The 20935-nt window shown below is 34.9% G+C and overlaps 1 protein-coding gene and 1 long non-coding RNA gene across 11 annotated transcripts in view; one reads left to right on the plus strand and one right to left on the minus strand.

Annotated features, from left to right (window-relative positions):
• The window catches only part of LOC126748535 (uncharacterized), a 36724-nt gene extending 26081 nt beyond the window's left edge, over positions 1-10643 (minus strand). Inside the window, exons 1-2 of the long non-coding RNA XR_007664758.1 lie at positions 10461-10643; positions 10072-10343 (exon numbers count right to left, since the gene is read on the minus strand). This is a non-coding gene — a long non-coding RNA (uncharacterized LOC126748535). The remainder of the gene's footprint in view (positions 1-10071; positions 10344-10460) is intronic.
• Positions 1-20935, plus strand: part of LOC126748529 (protein unc-79 homolog) — a 218350-nt gene that overhangs the window by 143160 nt on the left and 54255 nt on the right. For 9 of the 10 annotated variants that reach the window (XM_050457825.1, XM_050457826.1, XM_050457829.1 and 6 more), the window contains one exon: positions 18899-19117. The exons of the other annotated variant lie outside the window; for it this stretch is intronic. In XM_050457825.1, coding sequence (XP_050313782.1) covers positions 18899-19117 — 219 coding nt within the window. The remainder of the gene's footprint in view (positions 1-18898; positions 19118-20935) is intronic. 10 annotated transcript variants of the gene reach the window in all.

The raw sequence follows: 20935 nt of genomic DNA on the forward strand, positions 1-20935 counted from the left end.
AATATTAAAATCGACGGGTTCGGGGTTTTTTTTCAGAAACAGTCCATTTCATTTTTATTGAATTTATCCGCTACTTTACGGATGCACTGTATTTATAATACCCCTATTAATCATCTTTCGTTATTCTTCCTGGGATCATCCAGCTTTCACTTTTTCACTCCATTGTTTATTTATTCTACCCATTCTAATACTTTGCATACTTTGAGCTGTCCTGCATTAGCATGTATGCAATATATCATAAAAATATTGTCTGTTGAACTATCTCATTTTAATGAATTTGGTGTTGTTGCTTAACCCAGGTTCGTATTTTTTTATGCGTGGTATTCTTTGATATTTCCAATGCAGGCTTTGGGCCAATAAAGGAACTAGCAGTTCCTCTTCTAAAAAGTTCATTCGCTTTCTTATTTCCTGTTACCGACATAATTCTTTTTATATTGTTACGGTTACAGTAGATAGTTCCATACCAGCTTTGATATAACCCTGGATGTCAGATATTATTAGAATCTACTTGTTATCCTAGGTTCTCCTATTATTTTCTTTCACACCCTTGAGCCTTGCGAAGGAACATTCAGATTAATCAGACAGAAACTTTTTTCGAATGTTTTTTTTATCCTTCCAGCTAATTTTTTATCTTTCTAGTTTAATTTATAAATAACTAAACTAAAATTCAGAATGTGTTCTCAAAATGTTATACAAGTTGTTTGGGCAACTATCGCAGTCATCTGCAATGATATCTCACATGTGCTCTATTGGATTTATATCCGGGCTTCTGGGTGGCCAATCCATGGCAGCGATTTAGACTTCTTCGAGGTACTCCCGAACCACCATTGCCACATGTGGTCTACCACTGTCGTGCATAAGCAGGAAATTATGTCCAACAATGGGGGCGAACATAATCTTCTAAAATGTCTAAAATTTACCCCTGTATAGTAAGCCGTCCTCTATCTATAAGTAGGTACTAATTCTGTGCGGCGCTCCATATTAATCCCCACACCATTGCTGGCATTCTACTATAACTAGCGGTTCCCACTATATTGCACTGCGCATATCGTTCTCCTGGCATTCAATACTCTCTATTACGTCTATTGTCAGAAAAAAGACAGTATCTGGATTCAGCGCAAAACATAGAGCGAATTATAGTCTTCGTTTCCTATGATCTATACTATAGTGTGTAATGGACCAGTAGCTGCTCTAATAGGACTTATCTTAGTGTCCGCTAGGCTTCTCCTGATTGTGTCTTGAATTATTCTAAGATTGTAATGCTCTAGGAACTCATTTTCTGAGAAAGTGCTAGTCACAAACCGTTACCTCAAGATACAAATTCGTAGAAATCGGTCTTCAGCAAAGTTTGTAACTCTTCCACGACCCTGGCCTGGTCTTCTAATGTTGCTACCAGTTTGTGTAAACCGACTCAAAACTCTGGAGATGGTTGACTGGTTGACATTTAATCGTTCAGCAAGTTGAATTTGGGTATACCCTTCTTCGTGAAGAGTAACAACTCTAATATAGTCATCTTCTGACAAATTGCGGTTTTCTCGTTGCGGCGGATTCCTTTTGCAAGAACTCATGTAAAGTTAAAATCACGTCGAATACTCTACTGAAGTAAAAGGCATGAAATTTTAAATGTAGAAATATCAACATAAACACTTTTTATCTTTGCGTCTCAAGATTTGTTTACAATATTCATTAAACATCAACCGTAAATACTTCAGTTTTAACTATACATGTACTTACATACTGTTTCAGAATTTGACTTTTAAATAAATCATTTTTTTTTAATTATGGGTTAATTTTGGAGCGCAGTGTATTAAGGATCTTATACAGTGTTAAAAGATATTGGTAATTATTTTTATTTATATATTTAAGATAGTAAAGCTATCATACAAATGTATTACTTTAGTTACTACGGACGAAGGAGAAGTATAAAAGTTTTATTGCATTTATATCATTAAAGTCACATATAATTAGAAATCTTAATGTTAGCTGCAAAAAAAGATACCGCGCAATAACGGAAAAGATTAACAACATGACTTAAAGGTAAAGAAGAAAGGAACAAAATTATATCGCAGTATACAAATAAAGAAATAAATATAAATAAATAATCATTTTAACGCATGACCTCAAATTACAATGTATGTATAGCAAGGAAATTACCAAATACAAAGCAAAAGTTATATAAGATCTCACAAATATGAAAAATGCCGCAAAGCGTATTTCAATATTCACCTCTAAGTTCAAATAAAATGAATACCTAAATAGGTTAAAGCCGATTAAAACTCACAAATTACAACAGTTAAACAATAAAACACGCAATCAACATTACATACAAATGGTTTACAATCACAATCAGCATTTGAATATATAATAGCTCAATAAAATAATATATTAATAAAATAATATTTATAGATACTTTAAATGGCTTTTAAAAGTACAATCGCTTAAGCATGAGCAGGATTGGAGGAATTGTATATATGAGCCGATAGATATGTAAATCAACATCTACAAAATTCTGTTCTATGGCGGGGATATATTATGTATGAAACGAACATTAAGCTGATGAATGTCCCCCCGCAACTTATTAGCTCAGCCAAAAGATGGGTTCTTTAGACTTCAGGACTTTGTGAATTAAGGACCCCCATAAGAATGTACCACCTGTATGACATACATCAATGCCAAAAACATCAATGACATGAGCATTTATACGTTCTCTTCCGAAAAATTATCTCACATACCGCACTCTGCACATTTTGCACATTTTATTGTAGATTCCAAGTATTCAGCAAGTATCATGAAAAAGAAAGTAAATATTGATATTTAATAAATTCTGTACACGGTTTCCATCCATTTTAAAATAATTAATCAACAACCATACGTCAACGAAGCACAGGATCTGCCGAAAACATCGTCGCTGTCCGTGAAAATGTTCTGAAGAATCCGAGGCAGATAATTTTGCATCACTCACAAGAAATCCACCTTTCGCAGACCACAACTTGTTAAAGTTGCCATCGTAACTTGGCCTGTACTCGTACAAAATTTAACTGACCCAGATGCTGAAGATGAACGACCATAGACATCGACGTGTGTTCGCTGAATGGACCAGTTAGGAACTGGTCCTAAGTTTCATCGAAAAATTATATCAGCGTCAGCGATATTTCTAGATTAATACGTATGTCAATAAACAAAATTGTCGAATTTGGGATGTTACTATTCACATGAGATCCATTGATATTATCGTCAACGGCGAACGCTATAGGTCGAGGATTACCAACTTCTTTTGACCTGTATTGGAAGATGTAAACACTAACGTCATGGCATTTCAACAGGACAGCACTTCATATCAGCTCAATCCACATTGGACATCCTGCATAGGGATATGGTCAAGTCACGTGAAGGTGGTGTAAACTGCCAATCAAGATCATCCGGTTTGACCCCGTTAGACTTTTTCGGTCTTCATGCGAATGTGCCTTAAAATATAGAAGCCTTCAAAACCAACATAACCCATGCCATTGGTCAAATTAAGCCTAATTTAAGGCCGGTATTGTAAATATTTTTCAAAAGTTAACTTCCACCCATCCTACCCATCAAGTTACCCTTAGCAATAACATGTCAGTTTTATAAGCGTCCAATTTCTTCTTCTTCGTCTTTGAGACGTTATTAGGGCCATGTGCTACTGTCAAGAGATGAATTTTTCGTGTTTTCATTTTGGCTTGGCTTGGCCGTAGATATACTTCTGGAAAGAAAGCCTCTACAAGCTAAAGAACTGTGAAAAAAGGCGGCATTTTATATGACATATCAGATGCTTGACAGTCATCAGATGCTTGACAGTCCGGTAGTCTCGAGATAATAATTTCGTTTTTTACCACCATCTATACGTCGAGGAATAGAAGCTTTTTCAACTTTAAATTATCTGTCTAAATAGTTTTTTAATAGCGGCCCTTATACAGCAGAGTAATAGAAAATTGGACATTTAGGATGCGTGCTAGCAAACCCGCGGTGGAATAGGCACCGAGCGAACCCGCGGTAGATATTTGCACGATGTCATATTTTATATATTATAATGTTATCAAGGGCTTTCAAGCAAATAAAAAAATGTATGATTGATACATTTTATAACTAAGAAAAATATATGCTGTTCATATACACATTGAAAATTTTGTCCTCGTAAGCGGTGAAAAAATGATGGATTCTTACGAATAGGAATGAGTTATTGGAGTTAAATGTGGGATGAAAAATAAAACTAATTGATTTTAAAATCAAGATTAGAATTCGCTATTAACATCCATCAAACCTTTTATTTATCATCTTCAGGTGTACATCCATTGCACGTGTGAGGAAATGTGCATCAGGAGTTTTTTTATGATTTGGACTATTGTTAATAAGGTTGTCATACTTTTTATTGAAAAATATTATGTTAACTGAAGGAAAATAAATGTTTAGCTTCTATGGAATACTACTCAAGTTTGTTGTTTCAAAACCTAAGAAACTAAGTATCTTAAAAACGACTTATTTAAACGAGCTTGTATGTTACATTAAAAAAAAATTAATTTATCAACTCAGCCAAGTGAGGCTCACAGATGAAAACGCCAAAGAGCAGCTGTTTATTAAAGAACATATCATTAAAAGCCAGCGTCGTGATAAAGACAAGATCTTATCATCATCCGATTTGTTTGGCAGCCCTTTGTGTCATCAATCCATCGTGTTAGTAGGCGGCCTCTGTTTCAATATGATTCGTCTCTTCGTTGCCTCTGGAGTATCCGCCTCGTACATCTGGTATCCGTAATTCTATCGACGTGTCTCTTTATTAGTTTTTTTTTGTGAGTTTTCCACTTGAGGAAAGTTGTCCTCTAGTAGGTTTTGTTTCTTCTAGCCAGATCGAGTGCAGTGCACTCGAAGATTATATAAAGGACTGATTCATCGTCTTCTTCGCAAAGTCTACGAAAGGTTCTTTATGGAATATTCATATTGTGTATAAATGATGTTAGAGCATTGAGCTCTTCTTTTTGCAGTGCTCAGTGAGTAGTACTGTAACTATTCTGATTTTTTTTCTGCTAAGCTTTAGTATCTCACAGGTGAAAATAGCTGATGCACCTTTCAGCATTGTTTTGCTATAATTCAGCCTCGGTAGTTGGTTCTAGTGGGTTTCGTGAGTCTGTTTAGTCGTTACTTTTTAAGACTGCCACGAACCGAAGTTTTTGTTATGCCAAAGACAGGTTCAGGGCCTATGAATGGTTTTTCAGATCTTTGCCTTGCACCCAGGTAAGGGTTACTTTGTTTTGTTTGCCAGAATGAAGAGAAATTGTAAACAGTTCTAGAATTTAGAGCTGATGTTTGAGCATGTTAAAGCTTTTATTGAGGCTTTACTGTCTGTAAAGATTGTTATGTCTTTGTTGACATAGCCTCTTTCCAAGGAACCTTTCCTTTTCCCTTAGGCACATCTCTATAGCTGCTTGGAACATTGTGGTACAACCAAGTTGGCTTTCGGGCTTATGTCATTTAATCCTGCTCCTGTTCTAATATCCATCTTTAATCCCGGTTCAGCCAGATTAGGAACGGTTTATTCATCTTGATTTTGGTCGTCATAGTGTCACTGCTCATTTCTAAGAGTGAGTTTGTGATTATGTTTATTATTCTTGTATAACCTGGAGTATGTTTTCCATACCAGTTGCCATTATAGTGAAGTAGCCTCTTTGTTAATAATGATATTTAGTGATGGGAGGTTTAGCAGGGTTTCTATGGTAGCAGTTGGCGTGCTACCCATTGCTCCTTTAATGCATAGATCTTTGAAATTTAGATAATTTTCTATTCTTGCTCTAGTTTGTTTAACTTTTGACCACCAAGTTGTGGCGCCGTAGGTTAATTTGGGTTTTACCACTGTAGTGTATTGTACTATGTGAGGTGAAAATCTCTAAGCCTTTCCTACTGTTCATTTAGTGGCTATTAGCGTTATTCTGCTTTTGCTTATTGGTAGGAACTTAATAATGTAAATTTAGTAATTGACATTTTGTATTTTTATTTTCTTTGGCAAATAATAAATGTTTTTTTTAAATTTGATTTACAGAAGTATTTGGTTTACAGAAGAGAGTTGAATTGGCCAGATAATTTTTTTTTGTAAACGGAATGAATACAGTCTTTCTTCTATGATTTTCCCTGCTCTTTGCATTTTGTTGGAGATGTGTATGATATTTCTCCTCTCAATGAGTTTAGCTAGATCAATAGCATACCCCTAGGTGTATATGTCTTTACTGTTTAATTCTTTTAGGAGTTCATCTGCAACCATGTCCCACAGTAGCGATAATAGAACCCCACCCTGTAAGCATCCTTTTGCTACAAAAGGATGTGTCACCATCCAATGTGTCCCCATCTAGCACTTGTTTTCCTCGAAGCATATTGTTAACTCATTTACCAATGGCTTTGTTTATGTGATGTTTTGCTACATTTATAGATTTAAATAAGGTTCGATCAAACGCCTCTTCGATGTGTAGAAAGGCTACAAGGGCAATTTCTTTTTTGTCATTTGCGGCTTCTGTTTTCGCTACTAGTTGATATAGTGTACTTTAGCAAGATCTGCTTGATTGGTATGCATGCTGATTTTTATGTAGTGACTTCTCTTGAAGAGTTTCCCTGACATGTCTGTCAATCAGTTTTTCAAATCTTGTAATTACTCTAGATGTGAGAGTAATTGGCCTGTATTCTCTCGCCTGAGAGCAATCTTTTCAGATTTTGGTCTGAACATGATTCCAGCCTTTTTCCATATGTATCCCGTGGCTAGACTAGCGCGCAATAATCTAAAAAGCAGCGGCAGTAGGATGTGTTTGTTCTGCTGTAGAAGAACTGGGATGATTTCATGGTTATCCCAGCTCTTCTGCAGGTAGGATGGTCCTACTGCTTGGTATGCTTCAGATGTCTATCGCCCATTTCCTGATCTTCCTTCCTTGATCTTCCTTTCGTACCCTGGGATTTTGGTAACTCAGGTTTGGAAGGTTATTATTTGTTTCAATATTGACTTTGGGAGGTAAGTGCTAGGTAAGAGATTTAGGGTTTTTTTTCCCCAGAATTGGTGTAGCTTCCATTTGGGTTTTTGAGTATGCCCACTGGTTTAATCAGATCCTTACGTAGAATCTTCTGGAGTCATGCTGCAAAAGTGGTGTTTTCAACTTTTTCGCAGTACTTCCTCCAATATTCAGTTTTTGCATTTCGGATTCGTTAGTATTCGGTTAGCGTTGCGTGGTATACTTTCCATATGCCCGTTTTTTCGCTTTGTTGAACAGTTTGCATATTTTTGTCCGCAGGGCTTGTAAGTCTTTATTCCAGTAGCAAAAGGCACTAGGCCTGTCTTTACTGGTGTATTATTTCAAAGGTGGACAATTGTCATGATATGAGGTTAGAATTGCCTCGTGGAGCTGACTGGCCGCCTCAATATCAGTGTTATTATTTATTTTTCTTTTGATGTATGACTTTGAATTTAATTTCAGAATCAAACAATTCTGGGGCAGACACTATAGATAGTTCCTTTGTTTGGTATGTACCTTTTATGTATTAAAAAACCTTTAGACCCTTCTTCTTATAATCTGAAATGAACCATATTTGTGAACCATACTATGAACCATACTAAGTGTCATTTGCTCTTCTCGTCGGCGTCTTACTTCACATATGCCGACATATCCCATATTATCGATTTTGTTAGCTCTTCCTCCAGTTCTGTCAATATTGCCTCTGATGAAAGGGTTTGTATATTGTAAGCTTATACATGCTTTTTCCGTTTATCGCGGTGTCTTGATCTCTTCCAGTGATTCTTAGCACCCGTTGCTCTAACTCTATACTGACCGCCTTGTTCAAGGATATTGGAGCCGCCGGGGAACGACGGTCGTGTATCTGATGTATGCATCATGAGGGAAATTTTGATATTTAAAATGCTATGCTTATCAGATAGGTTGGCGAGTTCTTTAGCAGCTGCTCGCTGTGAGTCAGACGCTGCTAGTTTGGTAGTTCTGGTCCGCCTCGGATATTTCATTTTTCAGGAACCCTATCTGGAAGGGTACCCTGATTGGAAGAGCAATCCCAAACGAGATGCAGCTAGTAAAATACCCATTTAAATCAGTAGGACTGAACAGAAAAGAATATTAGATGGATGAGGTTCTTAGATTTAAATTCAATCAAAAATTTGTCTCACAAAACACAAAAACATTTATAAGAGTTATCTTCAGAATCAAAAGACTTAATAAGGTCCCTCACTCTATCCCTTTTACTTAAGATCTTAGGGTGGATTTGATTTTCTTAGTTTTGGAAGGGTTGCAGGGACGAGGGTGACTTTTTAATTAATCACTTATATGGAAACCGAATCGTCTTACATGGAAACCAAATTGACGTACCTAGTCGAGGTGTTTTAAAAATGATTTTTATTTTCACTGAATATTCATACATTCCATAACTTAGTGGACACAGAGCAACAGCATATTCTTCGCTCAAAAATATTACAATTTAACCAAATTCTTCTAGTCTGAAAAACGATAATATCCAACATACAGAGTATTCAAGTTTGAATTATTTTTTAATAAGTTAAAAAAGTAGCATATTAGCACAAAATTTGATATTAGAGGGTTTTTGGGGGCGAGAACTTCGAATTCAATGGTAATTTTTGTGTACATCCTAGAGGGAGCTGTCAGCTGCACTCTGAGCTGATAAAAACGTGTACAACTTTTTTGTGCCTCAGTGTATATGAGTTTTTCATTTCATTTGAAAAGTTGAGATACATTAATACTACTCTGAAAAGGTATACCTTTGTCGAGTCGCTCAGAGCGACTGTTTTTGAGATAATTGAATCTTAACAAAAAATTTATGTTAGTTACGATTTTTATTTGTTTCTGGGGAAATTTCAGTTTTTATTTATTGAGTTATAAATTATTAAAAATACATACAGAGCTAAGCAGTGCTCATCGAAGTTAACCCAAATAAAAAAAAATAAGAAGACGCCACATCCTGCATTACTGAAGCCGTGACTTTTGGATACACGTAAATTTTGCTATATTTTTATAGCAGGCTTTGACAGAAACAAATTAATGTAGGAACCGCGTTATGGTGATATCAAATATTATTTCTGTCAAAATTTTGGTGCTTGATTAAAACCATTAGAGCCCTTCAAACATTTCATTTGAAACTCGATAATGCCATGAAACAAAGTTTTTTTAAACCTAGAAATGCGGGATATGATATGCGTATATACCCAAGAAAATTTTAACGCACGAAGAGTGCGTCGGCGATATGTAGATATGTTTCCAATTAGAAGGCATCCTAATTTCAAAACTTTCGAAAACTTGTACGACAGACTTGGAAAATCGTTTTTTTTTTAGTCCTTTACCAATGTATCCAATATTCCAAAAAGAAAAACTGCGTCTTTGCCATTCCACTGCTGTTCAAAATTTGCTACCCCCGATCTACAGAAGAGACGAGAATTCACTCGTTTCTGTCAGAATCAGCAAATTTTCGACCCATTTTTCTTAAATCAGATTTTGTTTAGTGACGAAGCAATAAATGTTTGGTGTGCTATTGATAATTTACTTTGTGGGAGTAACAGAGTTACCACCGAATTTAAACGGCGAACTCTATTTAGATTTGAAGATCTTCCATTGCAATTACGAAGACGCATGATTTTCATGCAGGATGATGCCCCTGCTCACCTTTTCAGACCTGTCAGAGAATAATCGCGATCAAGTTTATCCTAGCCACTAAATCGGTAATGGAAGCCAAATGCCTTGGATGCCTCGAAGTCCTTATTTTAACCCCCTCGGCTTCGCTATATGGGAAAACATGATATCAATTTATTATTTAACCTTTGGTTACACCATACAAATACTCAGCTTTGCTGAGGCCCGCTGTCTAGCTTGTACGGGTTAGCTTGGGGGGTTTACAGTTGATTCTCTATATGCCAAGGTTCTGTTGGTAGGGTGTGGGTCTAAGAAGGTGGTTCATTGGGCGCCACACACGATTTACAAGGTGAACCCACTAACCTACCAATATACCCTTGTATGTAGGGACAGTGGGATAAATAAGTTTGGTTGAAACTTTATTTGGTACCTTCTTTTCCTGGTGGTCTGGATTCTGGAACCTACTTGGTATCACTCGAGTATCCCCTTTGTACCTCTAGGTAACTCAAATCAGCTTCAATGAGAGGTGAGTTTAATACATTTCAATAAGCAGCATCCAACAAATGGCTGATTAAATAGCTGATTCAATCGAGCTTGAATAGAGCAGATTAAATGCTGCTAATTAAATACTGCAGATTTACATACTTCAGAAATGGGTTTTGGATAAAGATAGCTATTGTAGAATATACAGCAACCGATGAGCTGAAACAAAATACAAATTACCTCATGCTTCAGAGCCAATAAATGTCTGACATTACACATACAAAATTAAAAAAACAACGAAAGGATTCAATTTAAAGTGATATCCGTGGTTCTCACCTTGCCTATGGATGACCCCTTAATTAAAAAGCTCAAAAATATGGGCCGGCACAAAATATAGCTTAAGCCAACTTGAACGTTCGGCTGTTCAGATCAGAAAGAAAGCTAAACGTGGTGTCTTTAACAAAAGAATCTACATTATTGTGAAAACAAAGCTTATTAAGAACATAGCAATTCCATCAGATCTAGCTACCTGCCCGCAATCCGTCAACGTCATGCCGGCCGATAAGGTCACAGACAATGAGCACTACTGACATGAAATTTAACGTATAGTGAAATATTCGGACAGACATTCTGAAGCATGGGCAACCTACACTCTGCCAAGTTTACGAGAGAGAAGCTCAATTTAGTTACTTCAAAATTACAAATAATATTGTTAACGAAAATTAGAAAATAACAGTGAATGCTATAAGATTCCAAGTAAGTTTCTGTAAATAGAGGATAACAAATATCTACAAAATTACGTTACCGTAAGGCATGGTTGCACAGACTTATTAAGACTAGGGGCCACTCAAGCAAATCATGAATTTATGGCTGGCCGGCCGCCCGAACTACAGGTAAATAAAGACAATAAAGAATTGATAATAATTTATTAAAATTAAAAAAGAATTTCTTATGTGAAGCGTGGCACTGCATACAATCTTTTTTACATTTGGCTCAAATTTACTTGTAGCAACGTAAAACTGCTTCCAATCTTTCATTTGCAAGGCGGTTTCGATTTTTTATTTTATTATTTTTTAGTATTAAAAAAGTAGGTAGAACCAAGTAAGTTGGCACATATCAGAGTGTTTATGCGCAACTCTTTGTACATATTTTTATCAATGCAGCGGTAAAAGTTCAGTAAGTCTCCTTCATTGAATTTGTTGCGTAAATCTTGGTCGTTTTGAATGTCGATAATTTCTAACTGCATTGGCTCTGGCACATTTTCAACTGAAATTGTGAAAGGATTGCTGAATATGTCTAACAGAGGTTTCACTTTTTTAAACTCCGAAAATCTGTTTTAAAAAGATTGAATCAAAGTATCTAGCTTTTCTACATAACTGAAATTAATCGCAGTTTTGTTGAGTTTTTCAGCCATTTTCTTATAATTCGAAAAATTATTGTAATTTCCAGAATTCAATTGTGTTCTGAAAAGTGTCAGTTTGCATTGAAAGGATGATACATGAGCGTAGAGCTGGGATATCAGTTGATTTTTGCCTTGAAACCGTGTGTTCAAGACATTCAAATGATTTGTAATGTCAACTAAAAAAGCCAAATTACACAACCAATCAAAGTTTTTAAGTTCCGGAACATCCCTTTGCTTTTCCGCCAGAAATATTCCAATTTTTTCTATTAAATTTAGAAATCGTTCCAATGTCAATCGACGACTTAGCAACCTTACTTCTGTATAATACAGTAAATCTCCGTATTCGTTTTCCATGTCATCTTCCAGGCTTCTTGGTGTATAATGCAGTGAAACTGCATGAGATCTTTAGCGTTTATATTTTTTTTCTTGCAGATTCTTTTTCAGCAAAGTAACTAGTCCGGAATTGATACCAATCATCGAAGGATTCAAAATTATCGTCAGTCGCAACTCCCGATAATTTTGAAAAGTCCAAATCAGTATTTGAACACTCATCCAAAAGTACATCAACTCCTTTGGTTGACCTTTCCATGAACATATTCCTAATAACTCTTCTAAGACTTCAAAATCTTGAGTAACACCTCGTATGAATATGAAAAGTTGAGCTGTGGAACTAATATCAGTGGATTCGTCGAGTGCTAATTTAAAAAAATTCAATGATCTTAGTTTTTTCAATTAATTGTCCGCAATGACAAAGACATAATTCGTCTTTGGATAGTCATACGATTCAGTTGAATTTTCTCAAATTTTTTTGCTGCTGCTGGACACATTTTCTGAGCGGCAATTTCTAAGCATTCTTTTGCAAAATCGCCATCATTGAAGGGACGACTTCGCTTTGCTATCATTCGAGAAATTTCATAACTAACTTCTGTAGCTGTTTCTAAGTCTTGAATGGGTTTAGTAAACATAGCTTGCTGACCAATAAACTCCCGTTTTAAAGACAACATTTTTTGCTTTTATTATTCGCCTGTAAACTGGGTAAAAGAAGGATGCTGCGTTTCATAGTGCCTTTTTACATTATATTCCTTTGCAATCGCAATAAAATTCTTGCAAATTAAACTTTGTTACTCCACCATAGAAAAAAGTAGTTCTCAGTCCAGATTTCTTGAAACTGCCGATTTTCACCTTTAACCTTACGTTTTTTACTAGGTCCTGGCTTCTCCATGTTGCGTTCTAATTTTGGGGGGATTAACACAGCACCTAAAAACAATTACAGTACCTACTTAAATTACCCATCCTTTTTTATCATAAATAATTGATTAAATAGTATTCCTCAGAAATTTTAATACTGATTTCAAATTTTATATCTGAAATAATGACGTAGTTATTACAGTTAGAGAAATTCTGAGAAAAAAATAGTAATTTATTTGTTTTATTTTAATATTCGGCCAACATTAAAGCTAACTTTGATTAAAATCGATTAAATAGGTAAAGAAACACTTATTAATAACAGAGTTTTACTTACGATTTCACAATTCAATTATACACGGCACTTGACGGGTTAACACAGGTTAATCTTACAACAGGATATCCACGTTAATTGTGGATCAAAATATATGACACCGGCTAGTCGAGTCCTAAAATCTACACTAGAACTATTGCCTCCCCAAAACACTATTAAACTACACTTATTGTCAATCACTTATTACTTCGCTTTGTATTTTCTCGCTTATTTCTTTCTGTTGACACTTCACTCAAATTAAAACCGAACGGTTAGCGTGGCTTTTATACCGCGCATACGTCTCTGGAAGCTTCGTGTATCTACATACCTACGCGAGCAATCGGGAATTCGAGACTATCTCGTTTGCTCACATCGCGCTAGAAAATTCTTGATTTCTCTACCATTTTCAATTTTATATGAAGGCTGCAAGCGGTGTTGGTTGTGGTTGTGCCATTTTTGGGCGCTACATTGAAATAACTCGCGCGCGAGATTCAAATTACTTTTCGAACAATTTTTTTTTTTGGTTTTATCTGGGATAGAATTCAATATTTTTCGAATGTACGAGAGTATTATTTTTGCTGTCGGTAGACTACCAGTATTCGACCGGCGGGCCGCGGTCTGTGCATCCATGCCGTAAGGTCATACAATTTAGGTGATACATATTACAAAATTAATATAAATGATAAATCAAATCTTATCTAAATAACAAAATACATAGTTGTCTTAACAATAGAAGTAAAGACCTTAAACACTGTGCGTAGATGGTTGCCTAAAACCATTGTTAAATAATCTATGCCATCTATGCACACTCAGAGCAAGGGAATGGTACTATCGATTTATAAGTTTCGCGATTTTATGAGTAAAATGGAAGAAGAGCGATGGGAAAAAATCCAGAATGAGACATAATTATTTCGTGGCAACCACATATTGTTTAATATTAAGCAGTCTTTTAATAGACGGGTAGCTAAGTGTACTGAAGTCACAGCAGACGTTACTCAAGCCGCGAAATAACAGTTGGCAACGTCGAACCACGTGGGAGATTCGGATCCATTTTGGTGGATCCGTTTACGCTTTGAAAGCGCGGCTCTGCCGAGATGGACGTTCGATTTTGATTTTGGTTTATTTACAAATGAGAATATATTTTTCATGTGATTGATTTATTATTTCAAATATGTATAGGCGTCGTTAATAATTATATAAATGCGTTATTAGACTTTTTCCCCTATAGTCTAGTCTTTTAGTTATATAAATTACATCAATTAATAAATTAACAACTTTTTCAGTCGGTTCTAAAGAAGTGGATACAATGTTTAAATAATTAGTGTTGCCGTTAGTTTTATTTAAGTCAGAATTTGGTGACACATCAAAGCTAGAAGAACTGTAGAAGATACTGTAGGTACTGTAGGTAGGTGTCAAAGCTAGAAGATACTGTAGGTACCTCTTGGTGGGTAGATTAAAATAATCTCTAAGCAATTCATATGCGCAAGGGGATATAATATATAACATAAAAGACATTACTATAGTTGATGGGCAATAACGTTTTTTGCTTTAAAATAAGTAAAGTTATTTGTTCTATTAAAGTATTACTCGATTACAAATGTCACTATCTTTTTCATCCTCTAAGTTGTGTGAATCAGAACTTTCCAATAAATTTAACGCCTGTTTTAAGAAATCTGAATTTTGGTTAATGAAGTCATGAAATTTCTCTAGAGATGAAGAGTATGGTTTATTAAGCCCGCAATAATCAGAAGACTTATACCTAGTTAATAGATTTTCGAGTTGAGACCACCTACTTAATTTCAATTCGAAAGGTAAAATCCATTTTAGGTCATTTTGGGATAACTAATTGTTTTTTAAAAAGAGTTTAACATGTAGTTCGTTATCTATTAATATTTGATTAATAATATTTATACAGGGTGTTTCAGAACTATGGGATCAATCAACAGAAGAATCCATTTGAGTATAGGAACCCATGTCCGGAAATGCATCACTACGCCACTATGGCCCTAAGACGCGTTAAAATTTATAAAAAACATTAATTACCTAAATAGAATCTGCTGCATGCTTATTTTTACCTTTTGTACATGATACCATAACAACAATTGTTTAAAATCAACGCTTATCAATGTCAATTCTCAATGTCATATTTAAAAATTTTATAGCTTACAGTTATTACTAACTTACGGAGCAACAAACTGCAATGCACGAACAGCATCGCGGTTGTATCATGAACATTATCCCGAACGACAGCATCCTGGATACAAAAAGTTTATTGCAGTTTATCGGCGGCTCGCTGAGACAGGCATGTTTAAGACCAAGATGCATGATACTGGTGTTGCTCGAACCGTAAGAACGGTCGAATTTGAAGAAGAGGTGCTTTAGCGAGTTGCCGATGAACCATCAAATAGCACACGTGACGTCGCTAAAAATATGAATACGAGTAACGCTTCTGTCTGGCGGGTACTACACGAGCAACAACTCCATCCTTACCACTTCCAGAAAGTTCAAGGTATGACTGCAGCCGATTATCATCCTAGAGTTCAATTTTTTCGATGGCTTCTGGATCACATCATTGCACAACCAAATTTTCTACGATATATTTTGTGGACCGATGAGGCCTCTTTCACAAGGTATTTTTAATACTAGGAATATCCATGTTTGGGACGAAGAAAATCCTCATGCAATTTTTCCAAGAAAACATCAGAATCGTTGGTCTGTCAACGTATGGGCAGCCATTGTTGATGATTATTTAATTGGGCCATACCTTCTACCGGAACGGTTAACAGGACCTATTTATCTGCGTTCCTTGGAGGAAGTTCTCCCAGAACTCCTTGAAAATGTTCCACTAAACGTTAGACAGCAAATGTGGTTTCAGCATGATGGAGCGCCGGCTCAGTTTGCTGTACAAGTACGCGAGTATTTGGCTCAGCGGTTTGGGCACCGTTGGATTGCCAGAGGTGGAGCAGTTTCTTGGCCTCCTAGGTCACCCGATTTAACGTCGCTCGATTTTTTCTTGTGGGGACATGTAAAGTCTTTAGTTTACGAAACTCCAGTAGAATCAAAGCTAGACTTAATTGGACGAATAACAGCAGCATTTGAAATCATTCAAAACGAGGATCAAATTTTTAGTGTAGTCCGCCGAAATCATGTGCGGCGTTTAAATCGGTGTATTGAGGTTGGAGGAAGACATTTTAAACAATTGTTGTGATGGTATCATATACAAAAGGTAAAAATCAATGCATCAGATTCTATTTAGGGTTTTAATATTTTTTCTAAATTTAAACGCGTTTTAGGGCCGTAGTGGCGTAATGACACATTTTCGGACATTCTAGTTCCTATACTCAAATGGATTTTACTGTTGCACTGAACAACCCCTAGAAGTTTGATCCCATAGTTCTGAAACACCCTGTACAAGCATCATTCAAGTTTAAAGTATAGAAATATAGTTTTGTATCCCCAACAATTTTTACATTCCACAGGTCAGATATTAGAATTTTTTGGAAATAATTACTCATAAGATCTTGAAAATTTGTTATAAAATCAAGTTGCTCAAAGGCTACATTGGCAAGTTCATTACGTGCTTGTTGTTCACTATTTCTTTCGTCTGGACTTTCTCTAGGAAGAGGCACTGTTTTTGTTAAAAATTTGAGGCACTGCTGAGCAAACTAATCTTGCTTTAACTCTAATCTTAGTGAGTGTGCCATCAGGTAAAAGATAATCATCTTCACGGACAATATCACTCGGGTCAAAATGCTTGGCATAAATCACAGAATATGGAGTAGGAGCTCAATTATCTCTAGGTATGGCGCTAATTTAAAGTTGTTAATCTTTGGGGAAGCCCGAAACAGAAATACTTGCCTCCCCTGCTCTTAAACTACTTTTGTAATTAGATTTACATCCGGGAACGCAGCAGGGACTTGGCATGTTTCAGAAAAGCAAAAAAATTCTTCAATGAATTCCTATATATAAATAAGGCTAATAGATTTACCGATACTTACTAATACTATGGGTATTCCTTACCAGATTTCCTCCAAATATGTTTATAAATAAAACAAAACCTACATTTTTTTATGTGAATAAAGCATTAACCTTGGCTCTTAGGCATTAGTTTCTAGTTTTAGTGGAACACAAGATATTCACAAAAAATCCCAAATCACACAGATAAGAGCACAACACAAAAATCTTAAAAGTGATATGTAAAATAAACTTGAAAATTGATAAATAGCACAATGACCCACTTAAGAAGTCGACCGGCTCCACCTGTTTCTATTTACAAACAAGGTGTTTATCTTTATAACCATTATCACTGTTTTTATAGTATATAACACACCGACACTTGCTGGGAGATGTTACTAAGACATAGTAAGTTATTAATAATAACTACATTCACTTTCCTCTTCAAAATTTTACTCTAAAACTCAAATTTAAAAGAGGAATTCAAACGATCCCCATTAACTCCCATGAGAACTGAAATGAAAACGGATCTGGAAGCCATGTTGCCGATGTTATCATTGCGGCTTGAGTAAAGGCGGCTGTGCTGAAGTTAACGAAGACCACCTTCAGCATTTGTTTTAAGTTAAAAAAGTAAAATTTCCATTGCTGTTGATATTACCGTTTTGTTCTGGTTCCATATTCTTCTATGTAATCATATAATAAATAATATTATTTATTTTGTAATAAATTATTGTATTCAACACATATTTAACAATTAAATTAAGATATCATGTCTTTACAAAACCCATGACTATGCTGGACACCTTATTTCCATACTATTTATTAATTGAAAAAAATAACAAATTGAAGCATTAAAAATTGAAAAATCTCAAAAACGGTTGTTCTGAGCGACTCGACAAAGGTATACCTTCTTTAAGTAATATTGATGAAAATTTTGACATTTCTATGAAAAAAGTCCATATACATGTGGTCACCGTATAGTCGCCGATAGCGCCCTCTATGAATTAATATGGAATTTGAATTTCTCGACTCCAAAAACCCTCTACTAACAAGTTTTGCACCGATATATTTCTTTTTGTATGATTTAAAACTATAACATCCTGTATCTCGGTTATTATCAATTATTGGACTAGACAAATTTGGTCAAATTGTAATGGTTTTAACCAAAGAATATACTGTTGCTCTATATCCACTAAGTTATGGGATACCCTGTATATCTAAAAATATTAACATATGACAGCTCCATCATTTTCAACATAATTTTTAGAATAATTCTTTGCCGTGTAAAAAGGATCTTAGGAATAGTCTTGTATAGTTTTTTAGAAATGGAATGTTTAAGCGTGAATAATACTATATGTACCGGCATCGTCAGGTCAAATATTCTTACATTTCACATTACACAAATTCATCTACACTTTCACAACTGTCAAGATTTCTCGAGAGAATATTTGAGGTGTTGACGGTACGGTCACGTGACGGCGTCGATACATATAGTGCTTATTCAAAGACTGTAGAATCTGGTTAGGTATATTTAGATTTAGATGCATAAAGCAAATAAAATTTTATTGAATGATAGTGCTGCTAATGTTTTGCCAATAAAATAATTACCCAAATATAATATCTGATGGGTTAGCTGAAAAGACACCAAAGTAGTTAGTTAGATTAGGTTTGTTTAATGTAAATGACTTATTATTTTTAGAAATAATAATTAGACCCAATCAATAAGAAAAGTTGCATTGCCCTGCTTTTTACCTTTTATTAGAAAGAAACTTTACATCCCATTTTGCCAAGCTTATTTTTTAAATTTTCAAAGTAGTTGATAGCAATTTAAGAGTAGAACTGATTGCATAAATAAGCACGATATTAAAATTAGAAATAAAGGAACATGAATATAAATAAAATAATGAATAATACATGTAGATGGGCAAATGCAATCGCTTAGTGTTGTTGATGACCAGAACTTATCGACCTTTCTGCAAAGAATCATCGACCTAGAAGAAGCGGACAAAGAGACTATGCATTTACTTATTTTTCTTCTAATGCAGTTTCTGTCTAGATCAGATCAGGCGTATCCAGCCGAAGAAAAGAATTTAGGAAGAACACAAACAACAGTGCTTAAGCACTTATGGCTTTTATTGGGTTAGTATTTCTGAAAATTTTCAAAAAATATGCGAGGTTTTAATAGAAAAATGATATAATCCAGGGAAATTGACTATTGTTATTTTCTTTAAAAAACCAAGAGTGTAGTGACAGTCAAAAATATTTTCAACAGACTGAAGCACCCTTTTAAAAAAAATATTTACTGACAATATTCGTTAAATAGAATTTATACAAATTATTCAATAGTTCAAACTAAAGGAGGTGATGAAGGAGGACTTTTCTGATTAAAAAAAAGTTCATGCAATGTGTCTACTTAAATTGGCAACGTTTTTATTATTGGTTTTATAAAAAAAAATTATGCATGGTCAAACTTTAAAATGCAATAATCAGATATCAAATTTTATTAGTCGTATATGAGGCTTGTCTAAAAATGTGAATTTTTCTTAAGAGTAACGTAACTTTATTTTTGACAATATCGAAAATTGTTATAAAAAAAATTAGTTAGAACTCGATGTTCAAATATGCTATTACATCCTGGTACTTTTTTTACAATTTTTTTTCTAAATTACCTAGGGATAGCGAACATTTATATTTTTTCATCAAGTAGAAGTCTTGGAGTATCATCAGTATCCTTAAAAATTGCAACAATATTATAAAGCCATTTTTTATTGATGCTACTTTAATCGACCAAAAATACCTACTGCAAATCCAAGTTCTTCTTGCCATTCAAATACTGTCAGATTTAGATCTGTGATCGGTCTATTTTCAAGAAAACCACTGTCCTGCTCATAATGCGGTTATGGTAAAGGAATTTTTAAGAAATAGTTTTTTTAACCGTCTTATTAGTGGGGCTGGCAATAAAATGGCCTCCTAGATCTTCAGATTTGTGCCTAAATGAATTTTTATTTTTGGGAAGAGAACATTTACAAACTAAGTTTATTTTTAAGACTTTCTTAAATCTTATTTTTTTATGGTGCTTTAAATTTTTTTCATATATCAATATATTCAACATATTGAGACTACGATTCTATGTGAGTGTATGTAAAGCCTGCATTATAAAAATATTATAGAAATGCGTGAACTTTCGCGTAATATTTTGCGAAATCTTACTCCAAAAAAATGTAGTTACTCTTGTTAAAGTTAGACGCTTACTAACAAGTTACGTCATACGGAAAATAACGACTTAACAGGCGAGTCGCAGAGCACACGTATATGCGTGCGCATATTCATAGGTCGATTTTATGCATCTGTCTATGCGTAATGATCGAATTCCCAACTTGTATAAGGTTTGTTCCAAGCGACCAGATATGCGCCATTCATTGAATCATCCTGAAATCGCCTGGATCAGTTTTATACACATGCGCGAAGTTTATACGGTTTCGTGTCGATACGAGAAATTAACGTGCTTGGAACGCATTTATAAAGTTAGTATAACCTTAACCTAGTTTTGCCGGTCTGTTTGTTATTTTGGATTATTTTGTTGACAGTGGGAAATACCTCAATTTTATTTTAACATAAAATTTAATTAACTTAAATTAACAGTAAAACTTAAAAGTAAAGCATTTATATTTTACAAAATCAAAACAAATGTTCTTATAAATAACCATTTTTAAACAGAACAGCTGGTCGATCGATACCTCTCAAGCACCTACTGCGCAAGTCAGTCGTACAAGTTACAAACGGTTCCTTCTCTTCGAGATGTATTGAAATATCCGTTCAGAAACCATTTTCTGTAGAATAAATGATATTTTTTTGCTTGAAATTCCTTTATGCACTAGTGCGTAAAAAACTTAAATCTGAAAAAAAAATAAACAGAAAAATATTACGACATTTTGAACAGGGTGTCCCATATTAATA

The sequence above is a fragment of the Anthonomus grandis genome, chromosome 22 (assembly GCF_022605725.1).
Source record: "Anthonomus grandis grandis chromosome 22, icAntGran1.3, whole genome shotgun sequence".
NCBI lineage: Eukaryota > Metazoa > Arthropoda > Insecta > Coleoptera > Curculionidae > Anthonomus > Anthonomus grandis.